The sequence below is a fragment of the Archocentrus centrarchus genome, chromosome 14, assembly GCF_007364275.1.
Source record: "Archocentrus centrarchus isolate MPI-CPG fArcCen1 chromosome 14, fArcCen1, whole genome shotgun sequence".
Lineage (NCBI taxonomy): Eukaryota > Metazoa > Chordata > Actinopteri > Cichliformes > Cichlidae > Archocentrus > Archocentrus centrarchus.
This window is the reverse complement of record NC_044359.1, coordinates 3,802,141-3,822,412: the sequence shown is the minus strand read 5'-3', so window position 1 is coordinate 3,822,412 and position 20,272 is coordinate 3,802,141. Positions and strand designations below refer to the sequence as shown.

The 20,272-nt window shown below is 44.1% G+C and overlaps 3 protein-coding genes across 6 annotated transcripts; all 3 read left to right on the top strand.

The window, feature by feature from the left end:
• Positions 1-1,498: 1,498 nt before the first annotated feature.
• Positions 1,499-6,960, top strand: LOC115792372 (hepatitis A virus cellular receptor 1 homolog). Of its 3 annotated transcripts, none has more exons than XM_030746883.1 (7): positions 1,499-1,595; positions 2,771-3,112; positions 3,225-3,278; positions 3,714-3,775; positions 5,248-5,338; positions 6,110-6,134; positions 6,708-6,960. In XM_030746883.1, exons 1-7 carry the CDS (start codon positions 1,562-1,564, stop codon positions 6,847-6,849), a joined length of 750 nt encoding a protein of 249 aa, XP_030602743.1. In that variant the 5' UTR covers positions 1,499-1,561; the 3' UTR covers positions 6,850-6,960. The 3 variants fall into 3 exon arrangements, with proteins under 3 accessions (XP_030602743.1, XP_030602742.1, XP_030602741.1); XM_030746882.1 differs by having other exon boundaries at positions 6,107-6,134; XM_030746881.1 differs by having other exon boundaries at positions 5,248-5,405; positions 6,107-6,134.
• Positions 6,961-8,065: 1,105 nt separating this feature from the next.
• LOC115792374 (cornifelin homolog B-like) lies at positions 8,066-11,908 on the top strand. Of its 2 annotated transcripts, none has more exons than XM_030746887.1 (5): positions 8,066-8,088; positions 8,565-8,743; positions 10,762-10,883; positions 11,283-11,437; positions 11,607-11,908. In XM_030746887.1, exons 3-5 carry the CDS (start codon positions 10,781-10,783, stop codon positions 11,727-11,729), a joined length of 381 nt encoding a protein of 126 aa, XP_030602747.1. In that variant the 5' UTR covers positions 8,066-8,088; positions 8,565-8,743; positions 10,762-10,780; the 3' UTR covers positions 11,730-11,908. The 2 variants fall into 2 exon arrangements, with proteins under 2 accessions (XP_030602747.1, XP_030602746.1); XM_030746886.1 differs by having other exon boundaries at positions 10,756-10,883.
• A 1,366-nt stretch (positions 11,909-13,274) lies between these two features.
• On the top strand, positions 13,275-17,077 carry nhp2 (NHP2 ribonucleoprotein homolog (yeast)). The gene is made up of 4 exons (XM_030746884.1): positions 13,275-13,572; positions 14,236-14,305; positions 14,404-14,509; positions 16,610-17,077. Exons 1-4 carry the CDS (start codon positions 13,404-13,406, stop codon positions 16,733-16,735), a joined length of 471 nt encoding a protein of 156 aa, XP_030602744.1. The 5' UTR covers positions 13,275-13,403; the 3' UTR covers positions 16,736-17,077.
• The last annotated feature ends 3,195 nt before the right edge of the window (positions 17,078-20,272 follow it).

Below are 20,272 nucleotides of genomic sequence, written 5' to 3'. Positions count from 1 at the left end.
CTATGAAGCCCACGTTGTTTTTTGGACACCACTCAGACAGCCAGCGATTCAAGGAGAACATGATAAACATGTCACTCCTGGTCTGATTGGGGAGGGGCCCAGAGAAAACTGCAGAGTCCAACATTGTTTTTGCAAAGTTACACACCGATCATCAGGCAAGTATGACAATGTCCTCAAGGACCCTCATGTTCACCATCTCAACAAAATTGAAATGACTCGGATCACAGCGGATTTGTGGATGCAGGAACTAGACTTCCTGTTTAAGAGGGTCCTTGAGTGCCCCCTGCTGAAGAAAAATGCAGTTAAAGCTTTGTTAAATCTGCAGCATGGACCCCATACCACAGCTGAGTTCTAAGTTAATTTCCACATTTAAGCTCTCCAGTATTTATTCTTGTATGATCTAAATGATCAGTTAAAAGATGAGTTAGCTTCTAGAGATGAAGTCTCCTCTTTAGAGTCACTCATTTCTCTGAGTATTTCGATCCATGATCATCTGAGAGAGAGAGAGTGTCAAGATGGAGGCTCGAAGGTTCCCTCATCCTCCTCTCAGGAGACCATTCCGGTCCTCCAAGCCCAATCACGATGCTGGTGGTTCCCCAAAGGAACATCAGGGGAACCTGACAGCTTGGTAGAACTCTCCTCTACCTCATGCTTGTCATCTCTGGAAACCACTGTGAGCACTGTGTCCAGGCTCCCATGGTCTGAGCCACCAGCCTCCTCAGCTTCCTCTTGGCCTCTCTACTGTTCCAGAGGGTTCACGGTCTATGGGAAGTATTTAGAGAGAAAAAAACCCTCTTTTACTCCTCATGGGTCCTGTGACTGCACCATTAACCTGCTGCTGAGAGCTCCACTTCCATCTACTCATCTCTATAATCTGTTGCACCCCCAGCACGAGGCACCTCAAGGAGCAGGTATATTCAGTCTATCCTCTCCTCCTCTTGGTGCAGGTTGGTTTTCTGTAGATAAGAAAGATAAAATACCAACAGAGCCATCAGAGGACTAAACAACATTTCTGTTAAAAATAAAACTTTCCGATCCATCTTATTAGTTCTGCTTTGGAGCTGCTGCAGCGAGGACTCTTTTGCTCCCAGACATGCCCATCATTCAGTGTGTTTTAAGGAGGGAGCTGAATGGAAAGCCTCTTTGATGCCCTACTCAGACACTCATCACACCCCAGCTGTCCTCCTGGTCCCGGCCAACAACTACCTGTGACTCTGTATATGTTTGCATGTAATCATCTTTGCCTCCGACAGAGAATATGTGAAAGATTTCTCAGTGACTTAAATTTATCTACTGCACTTCTTGTTTTTATCAATATGAAGCTGATAACTGATATCCAGTTAATCAGACTGATGAGAGGTGGATGTTTCAGTTGTGACTTTGGCCTCCTGGCTGTAGATGTACCTCCGGAAAGTGGAACAGAAAGCGTGTCGGTGTCACTCGGGCTGTTGCTGCTGGTGGTTTTTACACCCTCTGGCTCATTTTTTGCAGCGTGCAGCTGTGGTGAGGGGCAGCTGTTTTAGCGTACTGACATGCACTGACGGCTCATTCGGGCTCCATCATGAAGCTCGTGCTGCTGCTCGCGCTCCTCACAGGTAATCTGCTGCTTCGTGCACCTTTTTGAATCATTTGATCCTGAGCTGAGCTTTCTTCATCTGGGTTTCTCTTCTTTCTTTTCTCTGCACAACTCTTTAAATCCAGATTGAAACTGCTGATGCACTTTTTGAACATGCAGTAAATTGTAAATAACTGTCAAATATTGAAAGTTTGAAGTGTTCTGTAAAAATGGGCAACAGCATGAGTGCACAGGATGTTTTCAGGCCCTTTAAGCAAAAAAGTCCAGGCTTAGGTGTTAAAGGGTTAATAAGAGCGTTAAAGCAGCAGCAGCCCAAACAGAGACCTGACCCCACAGCAGCCAGGAGAGCTTCATCATCTGCCGTTCACTGCAGGGGGGCTCTGTGCAGCAGGGCTGTGGCACTTTCTTATTATCTGGTCTTCTACTTTGTAGGTCAGTGAAAGCAGAAACCTGAAAGTAGCCCTGCGTGAGAGAGAGAGAGACGCTTTCAAACCACAGAGTGAACACAAAGGCAGGGAGGGCTGCAGAGCCACATCTGATGATGTCATTGGTCATAAACATATTCACCCTGACAGGTGTTTGATGTCTTTGTGGAACATACTTTGGTTACTGGGCTGGAAGAGGAAACGGCCTTCCCCAAACTGTTCCCACCATGTTGGAAGCAGAGATTGTCTGAAATGTGTTGGGAAGCTGAAGCGTTAGGATTTCCCTTCAGGGGAACTGAGGCTGCAGTCAGGGTTAGGGTCAGTGCAGCCAGCGCTTCCCCAAAGCTGGACTCGTAGATTTGGAATTATTCAGCAGCATGTTGGTGGCTTTTACCCGCTGTGAGCCTCGGCTCTCTGCGACCTCGCTCTCTAACTCGTGCACTTCCTGCCTGCGTGCTGGCATGTTTCTCATTGTTAAAGCCTGAAGTCAAACTCAGTCCTGCTTTTATTTTTCACACAGACACAGATCAGGAATCAGAGTCAGCATGCAATAAGAATTAATAAAGTCTTTGGTGTCAGTGAAGCCTTCTCACTTCTGGACTTTTACCTTTAGAACACAAGGAACATGTCAAAGGTTACTGGAACCTGTCAAACCAGTAAGAACCAGTCAAAGATGATCAGACTGATCTGAGATCTGAAAGCAGAGCATTAATCAGAGTTGAGATCAGAGTCACTGTTTTAAGAGTCTTCCTGTTTTCTGTCTTTTCAGCCTCTGAATGTGACAGCACAGAGGTCAAAGGTCAGGCAGGTCAGACCACCAGTCTGCCCTGTAAATATGACAGAAAATACTACGGAGCTCTGTCGGTCTGCTGGGGTCGAGGAGAAATACCACTGTTTCGCTGCGGTGATCAGCTGATCTCCACAGATGGAGACAGAGTAGAGACCAGAGCTTCTAGCAGGTATGAGCTGCTGGGCCGACTGGAGGACGGAGACGTTTCTCTGACCATCCTGCACCTCACAGAGGGAGACGCTGGACGCTACGGCTGCAGGGTGGCGATACCCGGCTGGTTTAATGATGAGAAACATCACGTTGACCTGACCGTCGTCACAGGTGAGGAGTTAATGAATTCACGAAAAAGGTTTGAGGTTTATATGAATGAATCCACATCTGAAAATCTGGAACCTTCAGTTTCTGGTTCATTGATGTTAATGATCTGTTTCAGCTCCACAAATTCACACATCGACCGCACAGCCGACAGCAGCTGCTCAGACTGAAGGTAAAAGAGTCACACCTGTGACATGATCTGTGGTCATGAGTGCCAAAAACAGACTGCAGATTTATTCTGGCCTTTGAATCCAGAATAAATCTGCAAATAAAAGCAGCTGTTTCAGCCTTTTGGTGCAGACGTGAGATGATGTCTGACATCATTTCCTCCTTATTCTTCATTTATAGCTGTTGGTAATCAGTAACACCTATAAATGGGAGGACCAACAGCCAATCAAAGGAAAGGCAATCATCTGCATTTCTGTTCAATAAACTTTATTAGTCATCATATATTTATAGTAGCAGCTCCTGATTTTTGTCCAATTCAATTGATCATCACAGTAATGATTTGCTATCAGGCTTTGTGTGTTTCAGCAGGTTAAAGTGAAGCGGCTACTGACACATGAGCATCTTAAAAAACATCTGCTTTCACTTCCTTGTCCTGCAGGTCACATGACTTCCACAAAAAGCCTCCTGACTTCCTTCTGCAGCGTGACGAGCAGCAGAGAGGTGAGAAAAAGGCAAATTATAAATGTGAGAAAGAACAGCGCAATAAAACTTACAGTAAATGCTAAATATGGCTAATGTTTGAAATTATGAAGTACACTGATCAGGCGTGACTTTATGACCACTTGTCTCATGTTATGTTGGTTCAGCTTTTTGCTGTCAAAGTAGCCCCGATGGTTCACCAAGATGTTACCAACAGATCCTGTAAGTCCTGTAAGCTGTGAGGTGGGGTCTCCGAGGATCAGACTTGTTTGTCCAGCAGATCTCACAGATGCTCGATTGGGTTGAGATCTGGGGAATTTGGAGGCCAAGTCAATGCCTCAAACTTGTTGTTGTGCTCCTCAAACCAGGGGTCTTGACTGTTGGGTTTTCTCTGTATTATTGTAGGGTCTTTTCCTACAATACAAAGTGCCTTGAGGCGACTGTTTGTTGTGATTTGGCGCTATATAAATTGAATGAAATGGAATGCCGGCAACAACATCGGTCACTTTATAGCGTCTACAATGTAACCTACATAAGATTCCCTGCAGGGGTCTGAATCAGGCCTTGATGTTTGCGTACAGCAGATCTATGGTCCTCTCCTCTCTGGTGGGACAGTTACTGGTTAATGTGGTGTCCAAAGTGAGTGGTTAAAGTCCCCTTATGTACACTTTGGACTCTGTGCAGGCCAGTCAAGCTCTTCCACACCAAACTGGCTCATCCATGTCTTTATGGAGCTGCTTTGTGCACTGGTGTGCAGTCATGTTGGAACAGGAAGGGGCCATCCCCAAACTTGGAAGCATCAAATTGTCCAAAATGTCTTGTATGCTGGCAGAGGGATGAGCATATATAGCCACTATGATGACATGTGAGAACTCATGGGGTAGATAATATTGTTGGTCAATATTATCTATATTGTGGTGAACTTTCCTGTTTCTTTTTGGATTTACTTCCTCCTGTCTCAGTGTCTAGATCAGATTCAGTCTCCTGTGCCAGGTTTGCTGATCATGTGTATAAATAGTCCTGTCCTTCCCCAGTCTCTGTTTACCTCCCTGTCTGCTGCTCTGCTGCTCTGCTGCTCTGGATTTTGTTTCTTCACCTTTTTTGCACTCAGTTTGTGTGGTTTTGCTTTTTGGACATGTATCAGCTTTAATAACATGTTTTTTTTTGCTCCAGTCTGTGTCTCACTTCCTCATTGGTTTCTCTCACTCCACAATGATACTGTAGCCATACTGGGCCCATTTCTCTGTTTTGAATAAAGATTTACTTTGTTCTAGTTTTTGTCCAGTTGTGTTGCATTTAAAAAATAAAATACCAATTTCTACTCATCACACAATCTGCAAACCTGATGAATATCAACTACCAGGGCTGATACATCACAGAACACCAGAGATCCCAGAGACGTGTCAGGCTATAACCCAGCAGGCTCACTTCTCTACAAAAGGTGAAGGTTTCAAACCCTCCCAGAGTGACGTGGTGTTTTTCTGGGCTTACAGAAACAGGAGGGCGGCCTGCTGACGGACAGTCTGTTCTACGTGCTGCAGGGTTTGATATTCCTGCTCATCGTCAGTGGACTCCTCATCATCAGTGAGTTTAGAATCAAATCCATTCACACAGCCTCAACAACAAGGAGGAGGTTCACCAACAGCCTGTGGTACAAACACATTTATATTGGACATTTTAACAACTGGTGTTTCTTCCATTTATGATGATGATATTGTTATATGTCAGATGTGGTTATTATAACCCCTCAGAATCAGCTTTGGTATATTTAATGAAGCCACGTAGAATTTTACTTTGGTGCTGTGACAGTTACAGCCCTCAGAGTGCAGACGTGTGCGTCCAGATTTGGTGTTTCTAATGATTCTTTTCAGCCTTTTCAGCCCTCATAAGTACAGCAGATACGCACACGAACATTTCAGGGCTGATAAACACAAAACTGAAACCAAAGGAGTTTCACTCCCTCTCAAAGTGTCACAGTCTAGCTTTAGTCCTCGATTAGATTAGATTAGATTAGATTAGATTAGATTAGATTAGATTAGATTAGATTAGATTAGATTAGATAAAAACTTTATTAATCCCTTTAGGAAGATTCCATCAGGGATATTAAAGTCTAACCAATCAGTCTAATGATCGACCACAGTCTGAATAGCCTGCAGCAGTTTGATCTCTGTGATGCGGAGGAAACCAACATTGTACTCTGGGTGTCTGATCTGTTTCTGATCAGTCACTGCATGATTTTTGAAGAAGCTCTTCTGTCAGAGACTCTCTGTGACAGCAGGGCTTTCAGATGCTCTTAGAGCCCTGATGCTGAACAGTAACAGCTCACCGTCTCATGTCTTTGTGTCTCTGCAGCAGGAGGACTGAAGCTACTCTGCAAAACGTGAGTCTCATCATGAACTTCTTCTTTCTGCATTGTCTGAATAAATAACGTGTTTCAGCACCTCGATCATCGAGCGTGAATGACTCGGGTTCAGGGGCCTTTAGCCTTCACAGTTTCTCAGCCTTCAAACTGTCGACATATCGTCATCATCACATCTTCAGACTGAAACTCAGAGATCAAAGTGTCCAAAACCACAAACCACACAGGAGATTTCAAACGAGCGGAAACTGAGCAGAAAGTTTCAGAGTGCATTCAGACCCTTCGAAACATCCTCATGAAATTACAGACACAGATGTTAGCATGTGACCTCTCTGACTACAGTTATCATCAAAGGTTAACGAGCTTCTGGCCGGTGTGATGTCCTGATCTGATTATAATTTTATTTATGATTTCAGTCGACAGATTTCTCTCAAACTCAGTGTTTTATCCATTAGCTGTTAGATTTTAGCAGCTCTAATGTTTGGTGCATCTATACAGGAAGTCTTTTATTCTCTGCAGGAAGTCACTGAGAAGTCATGTAATAATAATCAAAGTGAACCTCCTACATCTGATTAACCAGCTGTTGTGTTTCAGCCCTCAGAGACTTCAGCAGATCGGCAGCTTGATCAAGTTCAGCTCCACTTCATCGACTCTGCAGCTTCACACTGGACAGTCCGCCGAGGACAACATCTACCACATCAGCGGCAAGGAAGTCACATACAAGAACTACCCCTGAGCTCTCAGGCTCCGCCCACTTACCTGCCAAGACTGGAGGTGGGAAGACAAAAACAGCTGTGAAAGTGAGCGCTCCAGGTGTGATTAATGCTGCGCTCAGGTGGGAGGTTCTGCCGGTGGTCAACACACTCAGAGATAAAGTGTACATAAGTGTGAAGAGCTTTTATTCTGAAAGGTTAAGTTTCTCAGATTTCAGTTAATAAAATATTTTTGAACTTTTGAACGTTGTTTTGAATTCTTCTTCTGCTGCTTTAATGACTTTTTCCTGCAGAATTCAGCTCCAACTTTCTGGGGGCAGATTCAGCTACAAATACCTCATTACTGTACTTAAGTAGAATTTTCAGGTATCTGTACATTACTTGAGTATTTATTTTTCTGACAGCTCTTTACTTTTACTCCTTACAAACAGACTCGTTACTTTAGGTTTAACAGCTGAGGGAAGATTTTATTTCCCATCACTGCCTTCAAACATCAAACCAATCTGAGCCTAAATATGGGGAATAATAACATATATAGGGCAATCCTATTGGTGTCTCCATCAGTGAAGTTTATCACATACAAAGAGAGTTAAAACCATATAATTCATGCTTCGTTTATAGAGCTGTGCTCAGGGGTTACAGTGGGACTCAGTGCAGATGCCTGTAAGCTGCTGTGCTTCAGCATCTTAGTTCGCTCTACTGAAGAGCAGTGAGCATAAAGGGAGTAACGCTTTTTAGATGCAGCTAATTTAAATTTTTCTATCAGCCCAACAAAAATCAGCAAACACACAAACTGTTTGTGTGCAGTTTGTTACACAGTGTGTCTGCGAGCTGAAGGTCCAGCTGCTGTGTTTCCTGAATGAGAGAGAAGTTCAATCAGAGATGGAGAAAGACGATAGGAGAGGTTAGATTTAAAGGGATGTTGTGATTTTTCATACTGTGAAACATCCTGTAAACAAACTGAGGCACACTAAGTTTGTGTTATTCAAAGGTTGCATGAAAATACTGCAGTTTAGTGCAGGATAAACAGGTCAGTTTGCAGTACTGTGGTGAGTTTACAGTAAAGCTCTGTGTTGGACTGGTGCAGAGCAGCTGTGGTGTTCATGGTCAGAGTTACAGCTTTAAACACTAAAACATTTCAAATAAAATGACGCACATGGCATCAGAGAGATGAGTCTAACAGTGTGCAGTGAGTCAGCCAAACTCGTTTATCAGGTTCATCCAAAACTTTCATCCCTCCAGTCAGTCTCACACTCGCACAGGTAAGAGGATCACACTCTTCTTCTCCTCTTTAGTTTGATCTTCTAAATGAGCTCATTGTTCGGGTCTCAGCAGCTGCTCTGCTGCTTTTGGTTGGTCTGTTGTGTGGTTTTTTTGTGTGTTTGTTGCTGTTTGTTCCTCTGATGGTTTGAAACGATTAATCTGACATTGCTGTTACGTTACCTCACATGAATGTGGCTGTTATACCTGTAAATGTTCTCTGAGCAGTGGGTGTAAATCCACACCAGACTCCATTCACTGATCATCTCATTTAACACCAGTTTCCACATCGATCAAATGTAATGATAACGTTTAATGTTTACAGCTGTGGGCGGAAGCTTCCACATGGGTGTGAACATCAGGGTCATTTGGAGCTTTAAGGAATTCTTCGAACTTTTCTTTTTCCAGGCTGGAAATTATGGAAATATATTTATGGCAAAAAAACACAATCACGAGCAAATAATTTGATTTCATGCAGATATTCTTCACCACTCACATAATTAAATTCCTCAAGCTGAAATTCAACAACCCGCAAGAACTCAGCAGCCACAAAGAAGTCGTCTCACACACGAGCGTGTCAGCTGCTCCCACAGGAAACTCTGCACTCAGAACTGAATCCTGAGGCCTGAACCACGAAGCAGGACTTCCTCTTCTCAGGTAAATTCAGGGTAACTCTACAAAGGTGACTCACTTCTTATGAGGGTAAATCTCCATGGTAATTAATGCTGTGAACAGGTGAGGTTCCAGATTAGAAATCACCACCTACTGACCAATCAGATCTCCAGAAAATAGTGTCATCATTCATGGAAGATCCCTCAGAGCTGTGAGGGGGAGCTGGAGGGTCTGAAGTCTTTGTGTTCCCTGATGAGCGTCAGTACTAAAGATTCTTAGACAGATTCTTCTTTTACGGCAGGTTTATTGTTCTGTAAGTCTTCATATCTGATCCTAAACCAGGACACCTACTACGCGCTGATCTCAGATCAGATCTGTATGCAGACTGAGCCTGTGTCTGAACTCGGTTTTTATATTTAATCTTTGCTCTGAAACCCTCAAACAGCAGCTGGGAGGATAAAATCTGTCAGCAGCAGCTGATGTTCAGAGTTCATGACTTCACTGAGTCTTTGGTTCACAGCAGGTTCTCAGAGAGATTCAGACTCTGCTGAGAGAACACGCTCACACATGCAGCTTGTTACGCTGTACCTAAAACCACTCAATGAAGCCCAAACTGTGTGTCACCGTCAGGAATGTGTGTGTCTCAATGTGGTGATTTAAGAAATGTTGTTCTGCTTGATTCTGATCTGCTGCTGGAAACAGACGCACAACAAGAACAGCGGTTCATACCTGTTCAATCAGTCATCAGGCATGTTTGGTGATATCATCAGCCTATGATGACATCATCAGTGGGAGGTCACCACCCCAAACCCACCCTGGCCATCCTGACTGAGCTCCCTGCCAGTAAAGCCCAATAATCATGAACCATCATCAGTCATCAGGCTGTGGGACAGGAAGTTTTAAGAGTTTAAAGTCTCAGACCTTAGAAGTCAGCAGCAGCACTGAGAGCGACTCAGACACACAATCATTCACTGCATTCAGATCTTTATTTTGCCGCTTGGTGCCAGAAACCAGCAGATTTTACAAGAATGTTGGATTTTACTGACATATTTTATTATGTTTATTTGATAACATCTCTGGAGTAGGCGGCACTCAGGGATTCTTTTCTGTAGAAGAAAAGTCATGTGACCCATGAAACACCTCTTTTAGATTGGTCAGAAGCTGCCAGTCCCTCCCCTTTCACAGGTTAAACCCTGGGCTACCTTAGAGAGCCAATCACCAGCTTATCCTGATCAGCAGTGTCAGGGTCAGATACCTGGGGTACGCTGAACCCCCTTCATAGTGCAGGGCGCTGCTCTGGTATCAACTGACTTTTGACTATTTGGAGGGCGGAGCCCAAAGGTAGAGGAGTCCCAATGTGATTGGTCGCTTTGATGGACAGTTCAAGTCACTGGGTTAAACCGAGTTACACTGTGGCAGCAACTTCAGAGCTGCTTTAAACTGAAAATAAAGTTTTCTGGATCAGCTGTCAGCCGTTATTGTTTCCTGTGCAGCAGCAGAAACACTGACATCTGTCACTGCTTTACTTTAATGCTCAATAAATATTTAAAACCAGAGGATTCAAAGACAAGTTAAAGCCAACGTGAAGCCAGTGAAGCATCAACAGATCCACCCGAGCACAGCAGAAATCACAGCTGGAGTTAAACCGGCAAACTTCCCTTTACAAACAGCAAGTCACTGATAACCACCAGGAGCTTCCAGTGAACCCACTGTGAGACTTTGCCCCACCCTGTCATGTGATCTACTGAGGTCACCTGAATGTGAGTGGGGTCGAGGTGCCTGGGAAGGGATCTCAGGACTGCACTGTAGGTGGCTGATCTGTCAGTGATCAAAAACATTAAAGGAAAAAAATTCCATCTTCAAGACTGTTCATCATCATATTTAACTACAAACTGATGTTAAATTAGCAGATTTCCTAATGGGATTATGTGTGGATTATTATCAGATACATGGAAGTTAAAAAAAAACACCAACACTCATCATTAATTTTTGTTTGTTTAATTTGGATGTATTAGATTTTAAATTACCAAACTCCATTGAAAAACCATCTAATTTAGCAGCAGGTGTTCCGTCAGGTGGACGATGAGCAGGCCGGTGCTGACGCAGCCTCAGGAGATCTTCATTTCCTCCGCTGAAGCTGACTGGGCGTCAGGGATCTGCGACTGCTGCGAGGACACGAAACAATGTAGAGTAACACACAAATTTCATCCAATCAGAGTAAACCCACACAGACACACAAGAGCAGACAGCTGGAACATGAATGAACACTAATCTGTCAACAGCTGATCTACATCAAACTCCATTCAAATTTGCTAATTTAACATCAGTCTGATGCAGCTGACAATGAATCTTGTGTTAGCTGATTTTACTTTCGTTATTTTATTCACCTCAAACTTAAAATAATAAATGAAAGCCTTTGATCTAAAGAGCAACTTAAGTCATAACTACAAAGTGTAAGTGATATGTGTATTTATTATACAAATGCAGTGAAATTTTTTAAAAAAAGTGATGTTTTCTTTTGAAATGTGATTTTCTTAGAAGTATGTTTCTTGTTTTGATGTTTTTTGGTGTTTATTGTTCCCAGGCTGCTTTGCGTGCTGGTGCTGTCCCTGCTTTGCCTGTAAAACCACCAAAGAGTTCGGTCAGTGTCTCTGCCTCCCCGTGCTGGACGTGTTCGGCTGCATCCGTCCCATCACCATGTCCATCAGGGTGTCCATACGTCAGCGCTACGGCATCAAAGTACGACCCCAAAGTTACTGAGAGCAGCTCTTTGGTGATGTTAGTAGACTCCATTCCTATGCTAAGATTAGCAACTGTTGCTCACTGTTTGTGTCTTTCTTTCTTTCGTTGGTTGGTTGGTTGGTTGATTGGTTGGTTGATTGATTGGTTGGTTGATTGGTTGGTTCAGGGCAACCTCTGCATCGACTGTTTGTGCTCCACCTTCTGTGTACCCTGCGTTTGGTGTCAAATGGCCACCGAGATGAAGAAGCAGAAGCTCCCCACCATGTTTGGTGACATCATCAACCTATGATGACATCATCACTGCAAGTTCACCAACCCTGACCCAACCCAGCCCATCCTGACTCAGATCAGTCACTGAGCTCCCTGCCAGTAAAGCCCAATAATCATGAATCATCAGTGTTTACTTTATCAGTTATTTGTTTGGATTTATCAAATCTATTTATTTATTTTTTTTTACTTTATTTCCTCTGACGCTGCTCTGCTGTTACTGTATTTAAATATTTAAATTATCTTAAATTCATTAAAATATTGATTAAAAATTAAAGTTGTGACTGAGAGCTTCTTTCATAAATAGATTGAACTGTGATTGTGACCCATTTGTTTTATTTCAGCATCTGTACAGTGGGTTTTTAATTAGAATATTTTGTTGAATGCCTGGCAACACAAATGAACCAGCTGCTAATGACTAAGACACACCCAGAATGGCTGACTACTGGCGGACAGTTCTGATCTCCAAGGATCCCCAGAAGGTACCAATCCAATCCAAATACCAGCCAATAACCTGCCTTAGTACAACATGGAAACTCCTATGAGGCATCTTCACACCTAAGATGAGCAGGGAAGTAGTTCAGTACATGAGCGGGGAGCAAAACACCAGCTACTGATAGATAGAGCAGTCACTCAAGACTGTAAGACCAGACTGACCAACCTGTGCACCACCTGGATTGATTACAAGAAAGCCTATGACTCGATGCTGCACACATGATCCTGGGATGTCTAGAACTATACAAGATCAACAGGACCCTAAGAGCCTTCATCAAGAACTCAATGGGTATGTGGAGGACAACACTAGAGGCCAACTTCAAGTCAGTTGCACAAGTTACCATCAAGTGTGGGATTTACCAAGGAGATACCCTGTCCCCGCTGTTGTTCTGCATAGGATTGAATCCCCTCAGCCAGATTATCAACAAGACTGGCTACAGATACCGACTATGAAATAGAGCAATATGGATGGCCACAAGGGATCAGGTGCTTAGTGAATACCTCAGACAGAAGAAACCTGAGAAAGAAGAGGAGCAAGAACAGGAACCATCATGGAAGGACAGGCCTCTGCACGGCTTCTACTGATTGAAGAAGTGGCTCATATAGAAAAATCCTACCAATGGCTGGACAAAGCTGCACTGATAGCACAGAAGTGAAACATCTTCAAAAAAGTTTTTTTTTCAGGCTCTTGAGACTACCATGATCTGGATGACTGAAGCTCTCCACTGATGCAGCAATTAATATATTGATACAATTACTCATTGGAAATATAAATGCTGACCAGACTCCATTCAAATATGTGAAAATTTTCCATATCAATATGCAGGAAATAATTTTTGTGTATGTTCTTTCAGACATGTTCCACACATATATTTTTAATCATTTTTCTTCCAGCACTCTGCACCTTTCCTTTTTATTTTAACAAGAACAAAAAGAAATGCTGATTTAATGTATTTTTTAAAACTTTTAATTTTGATGCTTTATTTTTCTGTAAGCTCACAACGGAAGCTGAGTGATTTATTTTGAAGGGTGGAGCTGTCGCTGCTCTCCGGGCCGCTAGAGGCGCTGTTGTTCAGCGTTCTAGCAAACAGCAGAAAAAGAGGCTCAAAACACGTGTGGCGTTCGTGTTGTGATCAGCAGGCAGGAGTCCGAGCAGGAAACAATCAAACGGACAACGATTATAAGTCATTATCGATCAGAAATGACGAAGGTAAAGAAGGAGAAGGGCTTGGCGGAAGGAGAGGAGGCTGGCGCCGGTACCGGGGGCACCGAGAGGTCCTACCAGGAGCTGATCGCTAACATGAACCCGATCGCCCAGCCGCTGGCCCCGAAGAAACTCAGCAAGAAGCTCTACAAGTGCGTCAAAAAGGGTAAGAAGAAGGAGAGACCGCTGACCTGCCCGGAAAAATACGAATGCTGCTGTTTTCATGGAGGCGCAGCGGTGCCGAGCTCCGTTCAGAAATGAACACATTTAACGATTTCTTGCTTTAATACAGACGTTAGAAACAGTACAAGACTTAAAATAAGACATCATTCGAGTCATTTGAACCTTCTGAATAATTCGGCCATAAACGTGTTATTGATATGTCCACAGTTTATAATGTATTAGTCATTTTCTGAGGGGAAGCAGCTGCTGCGTGCTCCGCGAACCTCCAGTTTGCCCTCCTTCCTGCTTTGTTAGACAGTGCTTGACCTTTTCATGATGATGATTGGTAGCAGCGATCATCATTATTTTAGGCATTAATTTAGATGCACATAAGTCTTGATTAATCCAGCGTGTAGCATGTCAAAGTGCCCTCCACAGAGTGGACGCCTGTTTTGTTTGAATGAGCTGCGTTCAGACTCATGCACGCGCTGCAGCAGATGTTTCAGATGTTGGAGCATTAACCGTCCAGCTGTGCTCAGATGCAGTCTGCAGCTGGACTCAGCTGGAAGGCCACAAAAGGCAGACCTGATATGTTGCTTCTGATCGAAAAACAGCTGATTTTTGGATGGACCCTGGTTAAGCAGTTTCTCTTTGTATCTGCATCCAGCTGCCAAAGTGAGGAACATCCGACGAGGAGTCAAAGAAGTTCAGAAGTTCATCAACAAAGGAGAGAGAGGGTGAGCCGGCTGCCACGCTTTCACCATTTAACGAGTCATCGGGTGTTTGTCATGATTTCAGGTGCAATTATTTGTTTCTGGCTGGCTTGTCTCTGCAGCATCGTGGTGTTGGCAGGGGACACGCTGCCCATTGACGTCTACTGCCACCTGCCCATCATGTGTGAGGACAGAAGCCTGCCGTATGCCTACATCCCCTCTAAAGTGGTGAGTGACTGACAGCAGACAGGTGTACTGACGGAGGCCTGTCTCACCTGGATGGCTGTGTTTTCAGGGTGTTTGTGAGCAGCTCAGTGAAGCTTCACAAAGAAAAACTTTATTGACCGTCACGGTCATGGTGTGACAGATTTCAGCCTCTCTGGATGGACTCCGCCTCCACCTGAGCTCTCACATTTGTCCAGAAACATCGCCGCGTCCAACACCAAACGCTGTCTCTATCGATGCTCCTGCAGCCTCAGATCTGCTCTCACACTGAGGCGTCGACTCGCTTCCTTATTGGCTCCGCTCATTTCTGCTAATCTGTGCTCCCATTGGTGGATTATGTAGGTCATTATTAAACGAACCAGCTGGGTCTTAGTGACTAAATGAAGTGGGAGTGTGAGGGAGTGAGTGGTGTGCTTGAGGTCACTGATCCAGAACACAGCGGCGGCGTTACAAACAGCTGACAGAACGTGCACGTGATCTACTGTTCGGCCCGAAGGTGGTGTTACCGCGACACGTGGTTAGATACTCACTAATTAGCCTTCTGTGCTGGGTCTTGGGTATGCAACCAACCAGCATTTATTCATGTGTAAGCCGCGTCATGTGTGTGGTCATGTGCTGCTGTTTTATTTTGCGGCCCGGTGCAGCGAGCAGAGACACAGCGAGGTGCCGGAGCTCCTGGTTTAAACTACTAAAACAGAAAAAGTGATTTCATATCAATCTGCAAGGCTTTAAATAAACTGACAGACAGGAAAGCAAAGTGCATTTTAACTATAATTTCAGTTACTTTTATTTGTTTTGTAAACCCACAATACTGTTTAGGTTATCGTTTTTTCCATTTAATTACAGTTTTTATTTATTTCAAAAATGTTTTTTCAATTTCAGTTTTTGTTATTTCGTTTGTTTTTGTTAACTCTGATAACTTTGGCGCTCACTGCATCCCATTTTAGAACATCTGCCTAAACAACATTTTCCTAAACACAAAAATAAATAATGTCAAACACAAAAAAGTAAACATGTAACTGGGGCTACAATTATGGATTATTTTTCTAATCAAGTATTTGATCGATTATTCCATCGAGTAATTGGATACTTTTGTCACATTAACAGTTCAACAGCATATTTTAACTTCCGTACTGCAGATGTTTCCCTGTGTGGAACAAACAGGGTGGATGGAGCAGCTACAAAGTTCTGTTCTGATCAGGTGGTTGATGAAGGACCTCCAGCTGTTTCCCAGTAAAGGTTTTAAGGTGGTTACAGGAACAAGAGCTGCTGCCTTGGACGCTAGAAAAGCGCCTCTTTGTGCGCGCTGCGTGTGCAGACAGACTGCACAGCTGCTGCTGTGTTTTTGTTGAAAAACTGGGGGCTGCATGAGTTCGATGCTGTAATGCTTTTTATTCACATGCGCCCTCTTAAATACGTTTCTACTGCAGGTCTATTTTAATCCTGCTAATGTGAGTGAAACGCTCGCCTTACACAAAGACCTGAGCTGCAGAATTTAAACGAATCATCAAAGCAACAAATTTGTGTTGAGGATTTTTTATAATCGATTTATTGAAGTTAGTCGATGAATCGTTGCAGCCCTGCATTACTGGCCTGTGGAACAAGCCTTCATTAGCTCTGCTGTTTCAGAGAAAAGGTGGCGGCGTCTGTTCTGCAGACGTCCGTTGGCTGTAACTTGAGAATTCCCACCATAGATGCAGCCTGTCGACACTGCACCCATCAGACTCCACACGTGTTCACTGACTTCAGTGGAGCAGCACTTTGCCCCGCCCCCTACGCCAAAGATGGCGTACGGTGGAGTCAGACTAACGTTAGAGCGATCCTGCCTTTGTGGTCACTCACTTTAGACACGTCCTGTTTGAGATGTCTCTGTATGGCATGGTTTCTGGCTTTTAATTTGAAATACTTGTGATTTTTTTTTTTTTTTTTTTTTTTTTTTTTTTTCTCTGACTCTTATTGTGCAAAGTTTGCATAATCTTGGAACGTCTGTGTAGGTTCTCAGTCATCCAGGTCACAAAACCACTGATTGTAATGACCCATGCCTCCGTTTTCAAGCTCCAGAGAATAATCTCGGAATTTTATTGTGAAATTCCTGTGTTCCAGGATCTGGGTTCCTCTGCAGGCTCGAAGAGGCCGACCTGCGTCATCCTCATTAAACCTCACGAGGACTACCAGGAGGCGTATGACGAGTGCTTGGAGGAAGTTTCCAGCCTGCCCAAACCCCTCTGAACTGCCAGCTAATCATGGAGTGGCTCCGCCCCTCTTGGCATAAGTCCCACCCCTCAATGGAAGAGCTAACAGTTTCCATCCACTTCCAGTGTTTGTGTTAAGCTAGGCTAACCCAGCAGGAGGATTTAAATCCAGTTAAAAAGACTTCAGATTATTTTTAGATAAAAACATGTTGTTAATGTTTGAGTGAAAAAATCAGGTTTGTTTTTGTACGACTGATGTATTGATCACTGATCAGGACTCTGTGAGGAGCTGTTTGTTCCTGTGTAAAGGCAGATGTTTGACAGATGTTTTAGGGTTTTGTTTTTTTTTTCTTTTTAATTAAAGATGAGAACAGAGTGAGTGTCTGCACTTCCTGTCCTGCTGCTTTCATTTTAAACTCATGTTGATGGTCTGTTCTCACCAACATCTGATGGAGCGTCGCTATGAATTCTGGGAGAGTGTCAAAGTGAGTGACAAGTGAGTGACAAATAAATGAACCATAATGGTTCATCAGCTGCTGCACCAGAAAAGAAGGAAAACCAACACCAACAAAGCATGGCCACACAAACCAAGTTTGTTGTGTTTGTGTGAGTAAGCGTGAATGTCTGCGTTCATGTCATAAAATGTACTTAATGAGGGTGGAAAGCTGCAGCTCTGCCCACCAGAAGCCAGCGGCAGATAGAGAAAGACCCAGGAAAACAACAGAACATCCGCTCTGGAACTCCAAGGCACCCACACCCGGGGGGGGGTTCATAATGGTTGCAATGCAGCATCTGAGATCGGCACCCCACCACCACTGCAGGGGGTCACCTGCTTAACACCAGACATGCATTCACTCAACATTAGACACAAACAAGAGACAAGACAAACTGGCCTGACTTGGAAACATGGTGCTCCGTCCACCCCGAGATGCCCGCCCACCCACGCACACACACACACACACACACACACACTGCAGGCACCCCAGAGCCCCCAAAGCATAGGCTGGGCCAGCCCACCCCACCCGGTGGTGTGCCCAGGACAGCAAAGACCACTCCAGGCCAGGGAGGGACCCCCACCAGGAACCGGGTGACCCCAGGCACCGGGGTGCAGACCCCACAGCCTGAGCCCCACAGAGAAGACCAGCCCCCTGGCCATGGACCAGCACACGTCACCCCAGGCACCGCGTGACCACGGATATGTACACAGGCACCAGGAGTCCATCCCCGGCTGCCTACAAAGCACAGCAGGGGCAGAGCCCACAGCCAACCACCCCCATTAAATAATGGAGCTGATCAGTGGGAACCAGACAGTCAAATTCATCCAGTTGGGTTTTAGAAGAAGCAGACATTCTCTCTAAACCAGGGTTTCAAACTCTGATGTCAACAATATAAGACAATTTGGCCCTTTAAGTTATTTTTTTGACATTTCGCTAACTCCTCTTAATTGGAGGGGAAAGTGAAATGTAATATAATAAGCGAAAATAATATCTAATAATCTATATTGAGTAATACACAGTTTATTTTTTGACTTCCAGTTCATGAGGATAGTTTTCTTAGCGATGCATAAGACAGTAAGAACTATGTGTGATATATTTGCCTCCATAACTAATTCCCTAACATCTCCTAAAATCCACTCTGGGGGAAGTTGGGGGTTATAATAGTTTTTACATTATGGTTTAGTTTTAGTTAGTTTTTCATTTTTTTTCTCTAATTCAGTTTGTTTTAGTTAGTTTTCAGAGTGCTTTTAATTTTGGTTTAACGCTTAGTTTTAGTTTAGTTTCATTAGTTTTAGTATTTTCACACTTTGTCAGGTGTAAGAATCAAGAGTGACTAGTGTGTGTAATAAAAACTCAACAGAAGACACCACTTGAAGAAATATATTCAACAACCAACTGTTCACAGACAGCAGCACTACGTGCTAAATGTGTGTAATATTAAGGACACACATGAACATCAGCAGGGAGAAACAAAGAAAAACATGAACTCCAAAACTCAATAAACTCCCAATAAGGTTCAGCATCAGTGCAGCAGATTAACAACAGCTACATGTGGTGTTTGACAAAAACAAACTCTTTGAAGGAGTCAAAGGTCAAATCCAGCTGCATCCTGATGTTGAAGCTGCTTCTGTGTTGGAGCTAGTTTGGTTAGATGCTTATTTTTGTAGATAGCATGTGATTGTTCTGAATTTGAGTCACTATTTTGAACAAAGTGAGTACTAACTCAGACCAGAGTTCTTTATGAAACTCTGCTGGAAAACCCTCTGGACCTGGGGCTTTATTATTTGGGGGGTGCTGTACAGCTTCATGGAATTCAGACATTGAGAGTTGAATCCAGAGCTGCAGCCTGCTCATCATTTAGTTTTGGTAAGAAATTCTTCAATGACAGCATCAGATGGATTAATAGCATCATTAATTAAATATACAAATAAATATGCAATAAAATGTTTTTAATATCGCTGATACAAGAAGCTTTTTTGAGCAGCTCCCTGGTCACCACAGGGGGGAGCTCTACGCTTCATTTGACAGATTTTCATTTGTTTTTTTCACTGGATTTTCTTCCTGTTTGGAAGAACGATGGAATGGTTTCACAGGTGGAGGACTCACATTTTCCCTCCTCATCTTTTCTGGCTGTTTTTCACTAGTTTTCCATTTGGCTACGGTCAATGTCACTGCTGTAGCATGAGGCCATACCTGGACCCTACAAAGTCTGCACAGGTAGTTCCACAATTCTTCCAGCATAACACATCAATACGTGCCATTGTCAGAAGGTTTGTTGTGTCTTCCAGCACAGTCTCAATACATGGAGGAGATTCCAGGAGACCGGCAGTTATTCTTGGAGAGCAGGACAGGGCCGTAGAAGGTCCTTAACCCATCAGCAGGACTGGGATCTGCTCCTCTGTGCAAGGAGGAACAGGATGAGCACTGAAGAGCTACAAAATGACCTCCAGCAGCCACTGGTGTGAATGTCTCTGACCAAACAATCAGACACAGACTTCATGAGGGTGGCCTGAGGGCCCGACTACTTGTAGTGGGCGCTGTGTTCACTGCCCAGCACTGTGGGGGCTGATTGGCATTTGCCATAGAATACCAGAAGTGGCAGGTCCACCACTGGTGCCCTGTGCTTTTCAGAGATGAGAGCAGGTTCACCCTGAGCACGTGTGACAATCATGAAAGGGTCTGGAGAAGCCACGGAGAACGTTCTGCTGCCTGTAACGTCGTTCAGTATGACCGGATTGGTGGTGGGTCAGTGATGGTTTGGGGAGGCAGAGCCACACAGCCCTCTACAGGCCATCAGGTATCAGGATGAAACCCTTAGACCCACTCTCAGACCCTACACTGGTTCCTCCTGGTGAGAGTATTCAGGCAGGTCCTGGAGGATGAAGGAACTGATACCAGCACGCTCACCTGACCTAAATCCAATAGAACACCTCTGGGACATTAGGTTTCAGTCCATCTGATCCCACCAGGTTGCTCCTCTGGAAACATGTTTGGGCCTGCTGCAGGTCCGCGGTGCAGCCACACGGGGGCAGCAGCGGCTCACAAGAACTCAGCTGGAAAACAGTAATTTTATCCTC